The sequence below is a fragment of the Trichomycterus rosablanca genome, chromosome 15, assembly GCF_030014385.1.
Source record: "Trichomycterus rosablanca isolate fTriRos1 chromosome 15, fTriRos1.hap1, whole genome shotgun sequence".
NCBI classification, from domain to species: domain Eukaryota; kingdom Metazoa; phylum Chordata; class Actinopteri; order Siluriformes; family Trichomycteridae; genus Trichomycterus; species Trichomycterus rosablanca.
The window spans coordinates 4,427,549-4,447,153 of record NC_086002.1 but is presented as its reverse complement, the minus strand read 5'-3'; the positions used below and the strand labels follow the sequence as shown (position 1 = coordinate 4,447,153).

Sequence of the window (19,605 nt, the reverse complement as noted above, 5' to 3'; positions counted from 1 at the left end):
AGTATTTAGTGTAGAAACACAGCAGTATGGTCCAATAACCACTTCACATGATCACATGATCACAAAAACAAGAGAACACAAGTTAAAAACTCATTAAATGAAACGCACGTTATGCTTCTATAGTTATATTTAACTGGGTTTAAGTGTAATTCTACATCTATTCTTTAAACAAACTCACAAATGTAAGAACCTGCTGTGAAATGTAAGTTAGGTGTCGGATGACCCTGTGTGTACCCCCTCTGAGCTCCCACTGCCCCCCTCAAACACACACACACACACACACACATGCTGTCAGAGGTGGGATTTTAGCCGGTGAGTGTCTGTCAGTCCTCATGCTGAAGTGAGCTCTAAGTTTAGACCGCAGGCTTCAGCACTAACAGGTCAGCACCGTGGCTCTCTGAGCTTCTACTGCCCCCTCAGGTAAGAGAACCACTTTTATCAATCACTGTTTGATGAGATGATTACAGTTAAATGTGATGATTGTGTGCAGATGATTGTTCTTTCTTTTTGGTTTGTTTTGGTCTTCTTGTTCTGCTCTTTCTTTACGGCCTCGTGTGTCAGGCCTCAGTTCCAGACGGGTCCTATCAGCTGCCCTTGTGCTAAATATAGACACAAAGATTTGTGCTCTCAGAAAAACTCACAAACACAGTGAAGAAGAAAAAGAAACTTAAAGCAAATTAAAAATGATGAGAGATGGAAATAATATCACTAATACAATTTATTCCTCTCTCTCTCTCTCTGTGTGTGTTAGTAGTGCCAGTAGTAATAGTAATAGTAGTAATAGTAGTAGAAATTGTAGTAATAACATTATTAATAACATCTAGTGTATTAAAATGATTCTATTTTTAAATGAAAACTACTTTCCTGTATACTGAAGTACTGATTTTATGTACTGACTGTGTATTAAAATACTGAAGTACTGACTGTATGTTTAAGTACTGACTGTATATTAAAGTACTGACTGTATGATGAAGTACTGACTGTATACTGGCTGTATGTGGAAGCACTGACTGTATATTGAAGTACCGACTGTATGTTTAAGTACTGACTGTATATTAAAGTACTGACTGTATGATGAAGTACTGACTGTATACTGGCTGTATGTGGAAGCACTGACTGTATATTGAAGTACCGACTGTATGTTTAAGTACTGACTGTATATTAAAGTACTGACTGTATGATGAAGTACTGACTGTATACTGGCTGTATGTGGAAGCACTGACTGTATATTGAAGTACCGACTGTATGTTAAAGTACTGACTTTATGTTTATGTACTGACTGTATGTATTGACTATATGTTGAAGTACTGATGTATGATGAAGTACTGACTGTGTATAGAAGTACTGACTATGTTAAAGTACTGAATGTATGTTGAAGTACTGACTGTATATTAAAGTACTGACTATATGTACTGACTATACTGAAGTACTGACTGTATATTAAAGTGCTGACTGTATGTTGACGCTCTGACTATAATGAAGTACTGATTATATTAAAGTACTGACTGTGTATTAAAGTACTGACTATATGTTGAAGTACTGACTATATTGAAGTACTGACTTTATATTAAAGTACTGACTATACAGTGTATCACAAAAGTGAGTACACCCCTCACATTTCTGCAAATATTTCATTATATCTTTTCATGGGACAACACTATAGACATGAAACTTGGATGTAACTTAGAGTAGTCAGTGTACAGCTTGTATAGCAGTGTAGATTTACTGTCTTCTGAAAATAACTCAACACACAGCCATTAATGTCTAAATAGCTGGCAACATAAGTGAGTACACCCCACAGTGAACATGTCCAAATTGTGCCCAAATGTGTCGTTGTCCCTCCCTGGTGTCATGTGTCAAGGTCCCAGGTGTAAATGGGGAGCAGGGCTGTTAAATTTGGTGTTTTGGGTACAATTCTCTCATACTGGCCACTGGATATTCCACATGGCACCTCACGGCAAAGAACTCTCTGAGGATGTGAGAAATAGAATTGTTGCTCTCCACAAAGATGGCCTGGGCTATAAGAAGATTGCTAACACCCTGAAACTGAGCTACAGCATGGTGGCCAAGGTCATACAGCGGTTTTCGGAACAGGCTTTGCCAGGGTCGGCCAAAGAAGTTGAGTCCACGTGTTCGGCGTCATATCCAGAGGTTGGCTTTAAAAAATAGACACATGAGTGCTGCCAGCATTGCTGCAGAGGTTGAAGACGTGGGAGGTCAGCCTGTCAGTGCTCAGACCATACGCCGCACACTGCATCAACTCGGTCTGCATGGTCGTCATCCCAGAAGGAAGCTGACGCACAAGAAAGCCCGCAAACAGTTTGCTGAAAACAAGCAGTCCAAGAACATGGATTACTGGAATGCCCTGTGGTCTGACGAGACCAAGATAAACTTGTTTGGCTCAGATGGTGTCCAGCATGTGTGGCGGCGCCCTGGTGAGAAGTACCAAGACAACTGTATCTTGCCTACAGTCAAGCATGGTGGTGGTAGCATCATGGTCTTGGGCTGCATGAGTGTTGCTGGCACTGGGGAGCTGCAGTTCATTGAGGGAAACATGAATTCCAACATGTACTGTGACACTCTGAAACAGAGCATGATCCCCTCCCTTCGAAAACTGGGCCTCATGGCAGTTTTCCAACAGGATAACGACCCCAAACACAACCTCCAAGATGACAACTGCCTTGCTGAGGAAGCTGAAGGTAAAGGTGATGGACTAAACCCAATTGAGCACCTGTGGCGCATCCTCAAGTGGAAGGTGGAGGAGTTCAAGGTGTCTAACATCCACCAGCTCCGTGATGTCATCATGGAGGAGTGGAAGAGGATTCCAGTAGCAACCTGTGCAGCTCTGGTGAATTCCATGCCCAGGAGGGTTAAGGCAGTGCTGGATAATAATGGTGGTCACACAAAATATTGACACTTTGGGCACAATTTGGACATGTTCACTGTGGGGTGTACTCACTTATGTTGCCAGCCATTTAGACATTAATAGCTGTGTGTTGAGTTATTTTCAGAAGACAGTAAATCTACACTGCTATACAAGCTGTACACTGACTACTCTAAGTTATATCCAAGTTTTATTTCTATAGTGTTGTCCCATGAAAAGATATAATAAAATATCTGCAGAAATGTGAGGGGTGTACTCACTTTTGTGATACACTGTATGTTGAAGTACTGACTGTATATTAAAGTACTGACTGTATACTGAAGTACTGACTATGTACTGACTGTATACTAAAGTACTGATTGTATACTGAAGTACTAACTGTATGTACTGACTGTATACTGAAGTACTGACTGTATGTACTGACTGTATACTGAAGTACTGACTGTATGTACTGACTGTATACTGAAGTACTGACTGTATATTAAAGTACAGACAGTATATTAAAGTACTGACTGTATGTACTGACTGTATATTAAAGTACTGACAGTATATTAAAGTACTGACTGTATGTACTGACTGTATACTGAAGTAATGACTGTCTGTTTCTGATCATCAGAGTAGAAGGACGACATCAGCATGGCTTCAGCCAGTGACACCAGCACAGAAGAAGACCAGAAGGTTCCAGATGAGACGGAAGCTTCTTCAGTGAAAGACGTCCAGTCTCACTACCTCCGCTGCCCTTCCCCAAGGTCAGAGATCCTCTTAACCTCATCATCCAAACCTGATCACCCAAATACAGTCAGTTTCAAGATTATTGACACCCTTGGTGAAGATTGATTAGTTAATTGGGCCCTTGAGCAAGGCTTTTAAGTCTCTCAGCTACAGAGGCGCCGTACAATGGCTGACCCTGCGCTCTGACCCCAGCTTCCACTACCAAACAAGCTGGGACATGCGGACTGTAGATGTATAGATGACAAACAAAGGCTTTATATTCTGTTCTTAGTTTCCTTTTTAGCCAGATGTCTTCTTCTCCAACATACACCAATCAGCCATAACATTAAAACCACCTCCTTGTTTCTACACTCACTGTCCATTTTATCAGCTCCACTTACCATATAGAAGCACTTTGTAGTTCTACAATTACTGACTGTAGTCCATCTGTTTCTCTACATGCTTTTTTAGGCCCCCTTCATGATGTTCTTTAATGGTCAGGACCCCCACAGGACCACCACAGAGTAGGTGGTGCATTATTTAGGTGGTGGATCATTCTCAGTACTGCAGTGACACTGACATGGTGGTGGTGTGTTAGTGTGTGTTGTGCTGGTATGAGTGGATCAGACACAGCAGCGCTGCTGGAGTTTGTAAATACTGTGTCCACTTACTGTCCACTCTATTAGACACTCCTACCTAGTTGGTCCACCTTGTACAGTCAGAGACGATCGCTCATCTATTGCTGCTGTTTGAGTTGGTCATCTTCTAGACCTTCATCAGTGGTCACAGGACGCTTCCCCCCTGGCGCTGTTGGCTGGATATTTTTGGTTGGTGGACTATTCTCAGTCCAGCAGTGACAGCGAGGTGTTTAAAAACTCCAGCAGCGCTGCTGTGTCTGATCCACTCATACCAGCACAACACACACTAACACACCACCACCATGTCAGTGTCACTGCAGTGCTGAGAATGATCCACCACCTAAATAATACCTGCTCTGTGGTGGTCCTGTGGGGGTCCTGACCATTGAAGAACATCATGAAGGGGGCCTAAAAAAGCATGTAGAGAAACAGATGGACTACAGTCAGTAATTGTAGAACTACAAAGTGCTTCTATATGGTAAGTGGAGCTAATAAAGTGGACAGTGAGTGTAGAAACAAGGAGGTGGTTTTAATGTTATGGTTGATTAGTGTATGTTCACTGTACGCTGTGTTCCGTTCCTCAGATCCATGAGGTTCTCTCAGAATTAAAGAACTACTCGGCTAAGTTCAGACCTAAGAGTCCTATTATTTAGTAGAATTAATAAAGACCCTTCTGATGAGTCCAGTCATTTTGTTCTACTTCTACTACTTGACATTGCACAGTGACCTGGATGAAATTTTAGAGATGCTTTCTGTATGTTTGTGGGGTTTTTTGCTTCTTTCATTTTCTCATTAACCTGCTTCAAACCAGCTCTTTCTGACTGCAACTCGTTTTCCTTCCAGTTTCTCCATGATGTCGGATCGTTTCTCGACCGTCTCTGATCGGTTCTCCATGATCTCTGGGTCAGACGCTGAGAGTATTTTCATGGAACCGATTCATCTTTCCTCAGCCATCGCAGCAAAACAGATCATCAGTGAAGGTCGGTACATCCTGCATTGAAATGCCAGCAGCTTAGTCATATCCATGAGGACTGTGCATCAGAGCTTATTTTTTTAAGAGTGGGACAGAGATTGGAAACATAATTGGAAAAGATACATCACTAGATATGCAGGAAAAATCATTTGGAAGCTACGCTATATAGCCATAGGTATGTGTACACTTCAGCTTGGATATCCTATGGAATATAAAACAATATGGAGTTTGCAAGATTTTGGCGTGTCTGTGGGAACTTGTGACCCTTCAGCACTGATGTTGGACTAGAACAAAGGTTTTCAAACCACCTAAGGGTCGCAGAGAAAAATAATAATAATTAAACTATAGTAGAGAATATTTCCTGAAGAAAATGTGAGTGTGATTGCAATGCAGCAGGTGGGCGGGGGTGCGTATCCAAAACCTGTATCCAAGTCGGGGTGTTATCAACGGGTTGTATGATTTAGAGTTGGAACAGCGTTGATATCTCGAAATTTAAAAAAATGAATGGAAGTCAATGGGGCCAAAAAAGCGTATAAAAATGGGCGTGGCGAGTGAATGGGCGGGCAGATCCAAAAGCTTTATATAAGCAGTTCATTCCTCAATGTGCCGGACGATTTGGAGTTGGAACGGCGTCGATATCTCAAACTTTTAAAAAATGAATGGAAGGCAATGGGGCCAAAAAAGCATATAAAAACGAACGTGGCGGGCAAACGGGCGGGCGGATCCAAAAGCTCAATGGGCTGGACGATTTGGAGTTGGAACGGCGTTGATATTTCGAAAATATTGCGAACGAAGAAAGGAATAATAATAAAAAGAAGAAAAATATGACTACTGCAATCACACTAATAATGCAGACGCCCCCTTGTGGAGGCTTTATGTTACAGCTTGTATACAGAGAATAAGATGCGTTGTTTGTGTTGCCTTGATGTGTGTCGCTTGAAAAAAAGTTTGAAAAACCCTGGAGTAGAAGACCAAGCTTGTAATCAACGTTCCAATGTACTGATTTACCCCACACCAAACATGAAACCATGTGTTCATGAGCCTCACACAGGGGCCAATGTGGAATATGCAGTTCATTTCATATCATTAATTTAATTATCTGTTGCTTTTGGCTGTATAGTTTATCTGCATGTAATTTCCTGTGTAGTGTCTCTGAATGAGTTTGTCGTTGACTTCTCATTAAATACAAGCACTCCCATTAATCCTGAAAAATGGTGTAGGAGGGTGGGGTGACCAAAACAAGACAGTATATAAAGTATAAAGTCCTTCCTACACATTTATTAATGCATTTCGATTCCCAACTGTCTTTGTAACACACATCAAACCTGCTATAAAAATCCACAATTAACATCCACTAACATTTTCCACCTGATTTAAAAGCATCTAAATCATAATAAGTGAAGTTATCATTTCTCTGACATTGTCTCTTCACAGAGTTAAAACCCAAAGAGATGAGGTTGGTCTCCACTCCAGAGAGCATGCTGGAGACGGCTGAGCAGCTGATGGTGGAGGATCTGTACAATCGTGTCAGGGACATGATCGATGACCGCAGCCCCTATAACACACCCTGTGTACTGGACATTCAGAGGGCTCTTGTTCAGGATCGTCTGGAGGCGCCGCTAAACCCTGTGGATGAAGTTTGGCCCAGCATTTTTATTGGGGAAAAGTAAGCTACGTTAAACATAGCGTTTTTAAAAACTTCGATTTTCTTTTTTATAGTAAAATAATAATAATAATAAAAAGAATGATAAGAATAGTAGTGAAATATAATAATAATAAATAGTAATAACAACAAAACAGCAACAATAAAAAATATAGTATTAAAATAATACATATAATTAATAATAGATATAATTAGTAGTAATGAAATAGTAATGAAATATAATAATAATAATAAAATATAATAGTAATAAGAATTACTACAATAATTACAACAATTAAAATATAATATTAAAATAAGGATTATAATTAATAACGGATATAATTCTTAATAATGAAAATAATAATATAAGAAGAACAATAGTAATGAAATATAATAATAATAATAATTAAATATAATAGCAATAAGAATATATTAAATGTAAATTAATAATAAAATTAATAATAATAATAATAATTAGAATAGTAATTAAATATAATATTAATAAATAGTAACAACAACAAAACAACAACAATAAAAGTATAATATTAAAATAAGGAATATAATTAATAATATATATAATTATTAATAATAAAAAAATAATAATATAAGAACAATAGTAATAACATCTAATATTAATAATAAAATATAATAGTAATAAGAATGATACGATATTAAAATAATACTTATAATTAATAATAAATAGAATTAATAATAATAACAATAAAAGTAATAGTAATAATACAATATAATAATAATAAGAATGATAACAATATTAAAATAAGGAATATAATTAATAATACATGTATTTATTATTAATAATAATATAATAATATGAATAGTAATTAAATATAATATGAATAAAAAAATATAATTAAATATAATAGTAATAAGAACGACAACATGATAAAATAATACATATACTTAATATATACTGTATAATTAATTAATTAATAAGAAGAAAAATAATAATAATATGTAAAGTATATGGAAAAGCGCATGTGGACACCTGATCATGAGCTTGTAGAACATTCCATTCCAAAACGCTTCGTGTCTATAACAGTCTTTACTTTCATGACTAGGCTTTCCACAAGATCTTGGAGAGTGTCTGTGTGCCCGTATATTAAAAAGAGCATCTATGAGGTCAGACGCTAATGTTAGACGAGCAGGCCTGGCATTCAGTCACCATTCTGATTCATCCCAGAGGTGTTCAGTGGAGCTGAGATCAGAGATCTGTGCAACTGGAGTTTCTTCACATCAGTCTCAGCAAACCACGTCTTTATGGACTTCACTTTGTGAACAGAAAAAGACCTTCCCTAACTGTTAACACAAAGTTGAAAGCATATTATTTAATTTAATTGATATAACTGATTTTATAAACTTGTTGGAAATGGGTGCAAAACACCTAAACACATAAGCTCTGTACTTCCCTCATACTGTCTAGAACTACATACAGTATCTTCTGTCTCTCTGTAGATCGGTGGCGGTCAACAAAGCTCGTCTGAAGCGCCTTGGCATCACTCACATCTTGAATGCAGGACATGGCACTGGCGTCTACACGGGGGAGAGTTTCTACCAGGGAATGAACATCACATACAAGGGCATCGAGATTGATGACTTCCCCGATGCAGATATCTCACCACACTTGAGAACATGTGCAGAGTTTTTAGATGAGGCTTTGCTGACACATAGAGGTGAGTGATAGGAAACCACTGGGGTGGGGATGGGGTCATGCAGAGCTATGAGCTATGGGATTGGAGCACTTTTTAAAACTAGTTCTAGTTTCTTCTTCTCAGCTGCAGATGCACCAGAAGTAATAATTATATTACTACAGCTGCTTACGTATTTAGAAGTGTTGCCACAGCGGATATCAGACATGGCACAGTTTTTACATCGGATGCCCTGCCTGTCACAACCTTTCTATTTTTATCCAGGCTTGGGACCAGCACTGAAAGTGCCAATGATTAGGCAACTTTGGCCACCCCCCAACCAGACATTAGCCAATCATGTCTATTCAGATCCTCCAACAGCTGACAGCACTGTTGAGCTTCTAACCCTGGATCCCTGGATCTCAGCAGGAGTGGGTTAGCGTAGTTTACCGCTGTGCCACCTGAGCCCTTTGAACCCTTTGAAATTACTTGGAAATCCACATTATGTGTGGGTTGCATCAGTTGTGATTGGGGTGCCACTCGTGCATTGATGTCCCTCTATTTCTGAGCACTGAGTTGTCGTAGACGGCCGGACCAGCCTGTCATGTTGTGACAACAACTTTTCAGTTCTGTGCTGTTTCTGCTCCACTCACTTTCTCCATTGCAGGCTGTGGATGTTACATTTCTCACTTTGTTTCCATTATTTTGGCCACCTTATTTATTTACGTTTGTCTCAATTTTTGGTGGCTTTTGGCCACAGTGTTAGTGTTGTTCTACCTTGGATAAGCAGACCCGGATAAGATAAGATGTGACCCGCCCTGTTACAAGCAGACCGCAGTCAACAGTGAATCTTCTATGTCACAGGTGTGACATTTATTACACGGTGGACATCGTAGGCTTAAAGTTGTGTTTTGTCTTTGCACAGGAAAAGTCCTGGTGGACTCCATGATGGGTGTAAGCCGCTCAGCAGCGTTAGTCTCTGCTTACTTAATGATCTTTCATAACATGTCGATCATGGAGGCACTGACGGAGATGAGAAAGAAGCGTGCAATATACCCCAACGAGGGCTTCCTGAAGCAGCTCAGACAACTCAACGAAACCCTGATGGAAGAACGAGATGAAGACGATGATGAGACTCTCAGCCAGTGCTCTGTAGTTGATGCCAGAGCTCGCCTCGATGAGGAAGAAAGCATGTTTGGTGTTAAGGCCAATTCCATCATGGTGGAAGAGGAGGAGGACAGTGCAAGTGTTATGAGTAGTGTTGCGTCATCTGCTGCTGCTGCCGCCCTAAAAGCAGGCTTTCTTGGAGGCTCAACTACTCAAAAGGTGACCTCGATGGATCCTTCTCTGCCTGGGAAGGAAGGAGAGAACAAAGACGATGAGGTGGACAAAATGATTCACGAGTGGCAGAAGCGAAATGAGAAGTACCAAAGTGAGGAGTGGTGGGAAGCCCAGCTATTGTGTGAGGAGGACAATCAGTCTCTCGCAGACATGGAAAACGGAATGGTTCCCAGGCCGGAGGATCTGGAGAGTGTGACCAGCGAGGATGTAGAGATGCTAAAGGAGAGGGTTAAGCGCAGACCTCGTAGGCCTGCTTCAGTCTCAGGCTCAACTGCAAGCTGCAGCAGCTACGCCGACTTATGGAAGCAACGGCTCAAGGAGATCGAGGAACAGGCCGCAGCAAGGTATCGCATGAAGGAACAAGACGAGGACGCGTGCAGTGAGGCGAGCCAAAAAAAGATAGACGAAGACCTTGAAAGTATAATGTCTGACTCAAGTTCCATGTATAACTTTTGCAAGAAGAACAAGGACAAGCTAACCCCTCTGGAACGATGGAAGATCAAGAGGTTACAGTTCGGTTGGAACAAGAAAGACACCAAGGCAGAGAACAGCGGCGAAGAACAAAAGGAAGGTGAGGCAGAACCTCCTGTTCCTTCTTTAGAAGACGTCAACTTAACAGCCTACCAGACATGGAAGCTGAAGCAGCAGAAGAAATACGGCGGAGAGGAGAAGAAGGATGAGATTTTGGAGATGAGCCGTGGAGAGGATTCAGCCACAGTTAAAAGGAGACAGCGGAGAGAAGAAATACTAGAGCGGTCCAGAAAAACACTCGAGGAGAGCCAATCGGTATGTGGCTGGGAAACCGAGAGCTCGCTCAGCGCTAATAGCATCCCGCTGTCTGCTTTTTGTGCTGGCGCTTTTCCTTCTGCAAGTGTTACAGGAGATGATAACATGTCAGTGTTAAGCGGCAGATCATCTGTTCAATCAGGCCGTAGCGCACAATCCCAACCCCCTGTCCCGACAGCACCACCGGCGCTACCTGCCCCAGTGCTGGGACCCAACGGAGAACCAATGGTTAACATAGCAAACATACAGAACTGGATTGCAAATGTGGTGAATGAAACCCTCATGCAAAAACAAGCAGAGATGATGATGGGAGGAAGTCTTCCTCCTTCACGTGCAGGCTCAGTCTTCAGCCTGGGTGCTGGCTCGGCAGTAGTACCTGGAAGAGGAATGGACGATGACAAGTTGTCTGTTCACAGTGGTTCATCCTACTCCAGCTTGTCCCGCTGTAAACCAGAGTCTGTGCTCTCTGCTGGAGGTAGGGCAGCGTCTGTGCTTTCTGCAGCCGGAAGGGCAGAATCAGTTCTGTCTGCTGGAGGAGCATCAAGGCTCTCCTCAGTTTCTGGATTAGGTTCTCGTAGGAGCAAGATAACCACCACTAGCGTTCCTCTGTACAGCTTATTCCAAGACCAGGTAAATCTGCATAAGTTGGACACAATAGAGAAGGAGATCCAATCTGATATGAGGGAGAAGATAAGCTCTTATGAGATAAAGAAGATAACAGAAGATAATAAGCGGAGTACACTGTTCAAGAAGAAAAAGCCGAAAGATGAGGATGAAGACAAAGCGGATGAGAGTGAACGGTCAGGAATTAGCAATGATTTAAACCAACCCACTGAAAAACCCAAACCAAAACGAGATTATGGTCGTTCAGGAATTCTCCACCTCCCAGCCTCAGCGAACAACAATTGCAGTATCGATGAGTGGCTCAATAATGTTAGACCCCCCTCAGGCAAACCAAGAAGTTATACTGAAGATACAGCTGAACCTCGCATGTCCAGGCCAACATTTGACGAGCCTCCAGAGCCGTCAGAGTTTGATTTTCCGACCCGAAGAAGTTCAATCGCAGCAGAAGACGGCGATGAAGACGGCTACGGCTTCGCATCAAGATTTTCCTCACGGTACGAGGTTGACAGCGAGTTGGATTTAAGCAGAGATCCAAGTCCCGAATTCAGCCATCGACCTCGGAGGATGCCACTTGGAGAGGACGCCTCTTTCAATGGAACATCAGAGTCCGGCTGCTACAGAACTGGGAGGTTCAACGCCAGAAGTGAGACTGAGGATGAGGACAGTTACCAGGATTACTCAGAGAGGAGGAAATTTACTCACTCTTCACGATTTAACAACAGTGAGGCAGCAGGAAGGAGCAAAGCGCACAAAGAAGATGATGATGATGAGGAAGTATCTTCTATTATTAATCAGATTAGACAGAGGGCAAGAGCAAGAGTAGCGGAAGAGTCAGAGGATGATGAAGTCCTGGCTGCATGGAGGAAACAATTGGATTCTAAGTCGAACTCTAATAGAAATGAATCTTAACTATTTTCTGGTTTATTTGGTGAGATGAATATTAACATCACAGGGTGGTTATGCAGAGATAACCTTTATAAATAATATTGTTATCAAAATTAAATGTTTATAATTTATTTTGTCAGTAGCTTGAGAAACAGTGCAGATTCCACCAAAGCCTCCAAGGCCACCAAAGCTACCAAAACAGCTTCACACACCTTGCCACAGATTCTATGGAACTGCTCTGAAGGAACAAAACACCATTTTTCCTAATGGTTTTTCTTTAATTAGGTATTACACCAATCAGACATAACATTATGACCACCTGCTAATATTGTGTTGGTCCCCCTTTTGCTGCCAAAACAGTATTGACCCATTGAGGCATGGAGTCTGACACCTTTCTATCAGAACCCGCATTTACTTCTTCAGCAGTTTGAGCTACAGTAGCTCGTCCAATGGATCGTACCACATGTGCATGACCCTGTCGCCGGTTTACCCCTGTTCCTTCCTTGGACCACTTTTGATAGATACTGAAGAAGAGCACAAGAGCTTACGCTCGCCCATTTTTCCTGCTTCTAACATCAACTTTGAGGATAAAATGTTCACTTGGTGCTTAATATATCCCCCCCACTAACAGGTGCCGTGATGAAGATATAATCAGAGTTATTCACTTCACCTGTCAGTGCTCATAATATTATGCCTCGTCGGTGTATAAGGTGATGGTGACGAGCGCTAACAAGTCAGCCCACATTCTTCCCCTGGTGTTCAATGAAATTGAAGGTTTTTGACTGCATATTAACATGAAGCATATTATGAACATTATTACTGTCATCCTGGAATATACCACTCCCACAATGATATAAAGGCTCCTTCCTATTGATCAAGGGCTCAGTTAGTAAAGCTTTGTATTGATTTGTGACCCTTCTCTTTAGGAAGCAGGTGAACCCAAACCTGTCTGGTAACATCTGCACGCATTATTTATGAGTTATTTCTTTGTTGTTTATATAAATGAACTTGTTAATCTCTTGTTTAATATTACAATGCACATAGATGCTGAAGGCACACCATTGTTTTAGTGCAATGTCCATTTCTTTAACAGGTCTATCTAAAAATACCTACTCTAACTCAACTCGTCTTTGTTTCTGAAGGAATTACCTTCAAATGCATAAATGTTCACAATGACTTCATTTTTTGTGTTTTATTTCACTGTTTAGACCTACAGTTGGATCCTAATGACTTTGCACCGACTTTCTCACATTAAAACAACCTGTTTGAAAGAACATTCCCAAAAAAAAATCACAAAATGTATTTATATAACTGCACATGTTCCACGAGCTTAAAGTTCCAAAAATATTTAGGGTTTGTTGTTGTTTTTGATTGTTGTGTTCGTGTTCACAAGCTGAATATTCCTGTTCAAATTATCCTGACCTGATAAACACTGATCAGCCATAGCATTAAAACCACCTCCTTGTTTCTACACTCACTGTCCATTTTATCAGCTCCACTTACCATATAGAAGCACTTATATATTGTAGTTCTACAATTACTGACTGTAGTCCAACTGTTTCTCTACATATCTTTTTAGCCTGCTTTCACCCTGTTCTTCAATGGTCAGGACCCCCACCGGACCAGCACAGAGCAGGTATTATTTAGGTGGTGGATCATTCTCAGCACTGCAGTGACACTGACATGATGGTGGTGTGTTAGTGTGTGTTGTGCTGGTATGAGTGGATCAGACACCTCACTGTCACTGCTGGACTGAGAATAGTCCACCAACCAAAAATATCCAGCCAACAGCGTCCCGTGGGCAGCGTCCTGTGACCACTGATGAAGGTCTAGAAGATGACCAACTCAAACAGCAGCAATAGATGAGCGATCATCTCTGACTTTACATCTACAAGGTGGACCAACTGGGTAGGAGTGTCTAATAGAGTGGACAGTGAGTGGACTGATCCATGTCAGTGTCACTGCAGTGCTGAGAATGATCCACCACCTAAATAATACCTGCTCTGTGGTGGTCCTGACCATTGAAGAACAGGGTGAAAGCAGGCTAAAAAAGGTATGTAGAGAAACAGATGGACTACAGTCAGTTATTGTAGAACTATAAAGTGCTTCTATATTGTAAGTGGAGCTGATAAAATGGACAGTGAGTGTAGAAACAAGGAGGTGGTTTTAATGAACTATTATTATGAACTAGAGCTTAAACTAAACAAAACTTAAACATGAAACCATGTGAATAAACTTCACTTTCAGTCTTTTGTGTGAGATGCTGTTACAGCCCAGATGTTACGGTTTTGTATGGAGAACGATGGTAAATGGTGGTGCACTCCAGTCCTGTAGGAACATGTTTAATAGAGTTGTTCAACTTTGCTCAGTCTTTTGTCCCTTTCTGTGTTTGTCTTGTTTGGTTTTCCTCTGGGTTCATCCACATAAAAGGTAAACTGACTGCTCTTAATTGCTCTTAGGAGTGAGTAACTGATTCATGGTGTCGACTGATCAACCACGATCCAAACCAGAATACTGGAGAACGAGAATAAAAGGGGAATCTGTTGTCTTGTTGCATGTGGATTTCCCTAAAACAGTAAAGCTGCCAGCCTCCTTGCTTTGCATACGATATTATCATTTACATTAATGCCTTAAAATTATGTGGATTCTTAGTAAATTACAGTTGGTTTGTCATCAAAAGTACATTTACAAAAACAAAAACTAAAATTAATGAAATGAAATGAACTAAAGAAATACTAAACATGAAGTGAAATTCAACAAAGGTGGCTTGGTGGTGGAGTGGATAGCACTGACACCTTACAGGAGGAAGAGTCTGGGTTTAATTCCCTAGCTGGACAATGAGCAAAAGCAAAGACTCAGCACCACACTGAGCTACTCATGCGGTTTTATAACACTAAGCTCAGAACATTGGAAATGTACACCGATTACATAGTCATAACATTAAAACCACCTCCTTGTTTCTACACTCACTGTCTATTTTATCAGCTCCACTTACCATATAGAAGCACTTTGTAGTTCTACAATTACTGACTGTAGTACATCTGTTTCTTTACATGCTTTGTTAGCCCCTTTTCATGCTGTTCTTCAATGGTCAGGACCCCCACAGAGCAGGTATTATTTAGGTGGTGGATCATTCTCAGCACTGCAGTGACACTGACATGATGGTGGTGTGTTAGTGTGTGTTGTGCTGGTATGAGTTTTTAAACACCTCACTGTCTCTGCTGGACTGAGAATAGTCCACCAACCAAAAATATCCAGCCAACAGCACCCTGTGGGCAGCGTCCTGTGACCACTGATGAAGGTCTAGAAGATGACCAACTCAAACAGCAGCAATAGATGAGCGATCGTCTCTGACTTTACATCTACAAGGTGGACCAACTGGGTAGGAGTGTCTAATAGAGTGGACAGTGAGTGGACACGGTCAGTGTCACTGCAGTGCTGAGAATCATCCACCACCTAAGTAATACCTTCTTTGTGGTGGTCCTGTGGGGGTCCTGACCATTGAAGAACAACATGAAAGGGGGCTAACAAAGCATGTAGAGAAACAGGTAAACTACAGTCAGTAATTGTAGAACTACAAAGTGCTTCTATATGGTAAGTGGAGCTGATAAAACGGACAGTGAGTGTAGAAACGAGGTGGTTATAATGTTATGGCTGATCAGTGTAGTTTACACTTATGAGTCAACCTGCGCTTCCTTTTAGCTACTGGTTGGAGGGCGATCAACCGCTGACCCTTTACAGTATTACATGTAAAACACCTTTAGATAATTATAAAACTCTATGACCAAAAGCTGGACGTTCCATTCCAAAACCATGGGCATTTGAATGGAGTTTCCCGCAAGTTTCCTCCCACTATTTTTGCAGCTCGAGGATTTTCACCAGATTTTGGAGTATGTGAGAATTTGTGCTCGATCAGAAGAGCAGATCAGGCATTGTGGCACAGCCATACATTCCCTAAACAGCTGCCACAAAGTAAAAGCATTAAATATTAAAGGAACGAAGTGCGAAGCAGCAGGTCAAAGGTCACCACTGATGGTATTTTGATTCCCTAATATCCAACTCTATCCAAAAAAACAGAATTCCATAACATGTGATTACACCACACTTTCATAGCAACAACATAGCAACCCAGAATATTTAATATTATTTTTTAATTAAAAAGCTTCAGTGTGTGTGCCAGTTTTACCTGTGACCAGGTGGATCTTACCTGAGTTTACGACTGGGAATTCCAACTCAGGTTTCCTTTTAATTACACACTTGAGTACACTGGAGTGTTTTTCTAGTTCAGGAATGCGGTATAACATGTCTTGAACCTTGTACTGTACGGGTTTAAGGAGGTGGAAGAGGTTCTGAGATAGATTGGTGTCCTTTCTGGGGGGTGTTACTGCATTGTGCCCCTCAGAAAGGCTGGTGGTGGTAATTAGAAAAAATACATTTTAAAAAGATCGTTTTAATGGCACAGATTTCCTCTATACCTACAAATACTGTTAATTAAAAATGATTTTCTACCTATTTGTTTTTTAAAGCTTCATCATCCAGGAGGGATTTTCCAGTATGCAAATTCAGATAATCTTAATCTGGTGACATAACAAATATTGCATAACCAATATAACAGATAAACATGCTTTTAAGAGCAGTGATAGCTCAGTGGTTAAAGTACTGGACTAGTAATCAAAAGGTTTCCGGTTCAAGCCTCACCACCACCAAGTTGCCACTGTTGGGCCCCTGAGCAAGGCCCTTAACCCTCAATTGCTCAAAAAATTGTGTTCAGTCATAATTGTAAGTCGCTTTGGATAAAAGCGTCTTCTAAATGATGTAAATGTTATCATTATTACCTGAGTATTAGTTTCAGATTGTTCTTTCTCTTCAAAACATTTATAGTGTGTAACAGTAGATCTGAAAACAATAAAAAGATTTTCTTTACAGATGTTTTAAGTAAGTGGTGACACAGAAGAGCAGTGTGTAGCGCTGTCAGCTCACAGCAAGAAGGGCCAGGGTCTTTTCTGTGTGGAGTTTGCATGTTCTCCCTGTGTCCGTGTGGGTTTCCACCAGGTGCTTTGGTTTCCTCCTACAAGATCAAAGACACACAGTCAGGTCAATCTGAGCTACTAAAAATTGCCCCTAGGTGTGTGTGTGTGTGTGTGTGTGTGTGTGTGTATCTGTCCTGTGCTGGAATGGCGACCTGTCCAGTATGTTTCCTGCCTTTCGACTAATGAATTAGACCCACCATGACCCTGACCAGGACGAAGTGGTGGTAAAACAGACAATGAGTGAATAAATAAATGAATGAAAAATTGCCTCAAGTGTGTGTGTGTGTGTGGGAGTATTTGCCCTGTGATGGATTGGCGACTTGTCCAGGTGTCCAGGTGTTTCCTGCATTACGCCCAATGAATCAGACCCATCACAATCCTGACCAGGATAAAAGCGTTGATGAAACAGACAATGAATGAATGAATGAATTAGATTGTGATGGACAAGCGACCTGTCCCGAGTGTTTCCTGCCTTTCACCCAATAAATCAGACCCCCAATCACCCTGACCAGGACAAAGCAGTGGTAATAAATTAATGGATAAATGAGTGACTGTACACAATCAAGTGCACAGTAAGTGTATTTCTATTCTCATGGTAATACATTTATCTTTGCACTGTAGACCACTTTATAATTTATACTTTACACATCTCCATATGTACCCACATGCCCTGTTGTTGTAGAGTGCTGTTGTTCTTGTTGTTGCTATTATGCATGTACATGGTTATAAACTGTGATTCTTTATTGTGTGTACTATTACTGTGTGTGTAACAAGCTATTGAGCTTTTTTCTATATGACACTTTTATATGTCTGTGGCTGATTCTACTGTCATCAGTACATAAAATATAAAGTTTTAATTTCACCTTGTATATAATGGTTTGAGTACTATAAGCTTCGCTTGGCCCCACAAAATGACACAATATATGATGAAATCAGTATCAGCAATAAATACAATTTATATACTTTATTTAATATTTAAGTATTGTATAATTACTCTTAGCTCGCCCTTTCACAAATGAAATGATGTTTGCAAACTCCACTGTACAACTTGACCACTGGACTGTGGTAGAAAAGTGGAAGACTTTATATATCTCCGCTTCCAGTTCGCTTATAACATTGATTTTTGCTCTGTAAGACATACCTAGAATCCACTGTTTTAATTATTGCTCTGAAAGCTTCTTTCTCGACTGTCTATAGAGGAATGATATATGATTTGCTGCCTACTGAAGCCTATAGCTGTTGTATTAACTAAGCAATGGTTTGGCAGTATTTGAAAAATTTTTACGGTATACCAAATGTACCATCATACCGCCCAGCCCTACCATCTATCTGTCTGTCTGTCTGTCTATCTATCTATCTATCTGTCTGTCTGTCTATCTATCTATCTATCTATCTATCTATCTATCTATCTATCTATCTATCTATCTATCTATCTGTCTGTCTGTCTGTCTGTCTGTCTGTCTGTCTGTCTGTCTGTCTGTCTATCTATCTATCTATCTATCTATCTATCTATCTATCTGTCTGTCTATCTATCTGTTTATCTATCTATCTGTCTGTCTATCTATCTATCTGTCTGTCTATCTATCTATCTATTTGTGTTTATCTATCTATCTATCTATCTGTCTGTCTGTCTGTCTGTCTGTCTGTCTGTCTGTTTATCTATCTGTCTGTCTGTCTGTCTGTCTGTCCATCCATCCATCCATCCATCCATCCATCTATCTATCTATCTATCTATCTATCTATCTATCTATCTATCTATCTATCTATCTATCTGTCTGTCCGTCTGTCTATCTATCTATCTATCCTGCGCTTTGCATTTTTTGGTCTTACTCGGTGTATTACGGTGTGTGTGTGTGTTGTGTAGTCAGGACGGTGAGGAGGAACCATGTGTGTGTGTGTTGTGTAGTCAGGACGGTGAGGAGGAACCGTGTGTGTGTGTGTGTGTGTGTTGTGTAGTCAGGACGGTGAGGAGGAACCATGTGTGTGTGTGTGTTGTGTAGTCAGGATGGTGAGGAGGAACCATGTGTGTGTGTGTGTGTGTGTGTGTTGTGTAGTCAGGACGGTGAGGAGGAACCATGTGTGTGTGTGTGTGTGTGTTGTGTAGTCAGGATGGTGAGGAGGAACCATGTGTGTGTGTGTGTGTGTTGTGTAGTCAGGATGGTGAGGAGGAACCATGTGTGTGTGTGTGTGTGTGTTGTGTAGTCAGGACGGTGAGGAGGAACCGTGTGTGTGTGTGTGTGTTGTGTAGTCAGGACGGTGAGGAGGAACCATGTGTGTGTGTGTGTGTGTTGTGTAGTCAGGACGGTGAGGAGGAACCATGTGTGTGTGTGTGTTGTGTAGTCAGGATGGTGAGGAGGAACCATGTGTGTGTGTGTGTGTGTGTGTTGTGTAGTCAGGACGGTGAGGAGGAACCATGTGTGTGTGTGTGTGTGTGTGTTGTGTAGT

At 40.9% G+C, this 19,605-nt stretch overlaps 1 protein-coding gene across 1 annotated transcript; it reads left to right on the top strand.

Annotated features, from left to right (window-relative positions):
- Positions 1-328: 328 nt before the first annotated feature.
- Positions 329-13,557, top strand: dusp27 (dual specificity phosphatase 27). The gene is made up of 6 exons (XM_063009669.1): positions 329-420; positions 3,501-3,633; positions 5,077-5,213; positions 6,641-6,872; positions 8,322-8,539; positions 9,420-13,557. Exons 2-6 carry the CDS (start codon positions 3,521-3,523, stop codon positions 12,152-12,154), a joined length of 3,435 nt encoding a protein of 1,144 aa, XP_062865739.1. The 5' UTR covers positions 329-420; positions 3,501-3,520; the 3' UTR covers positions 12,155-13,557.
- Positions 13,558-19,605: the final 6,048 nt, after the last annotated feature.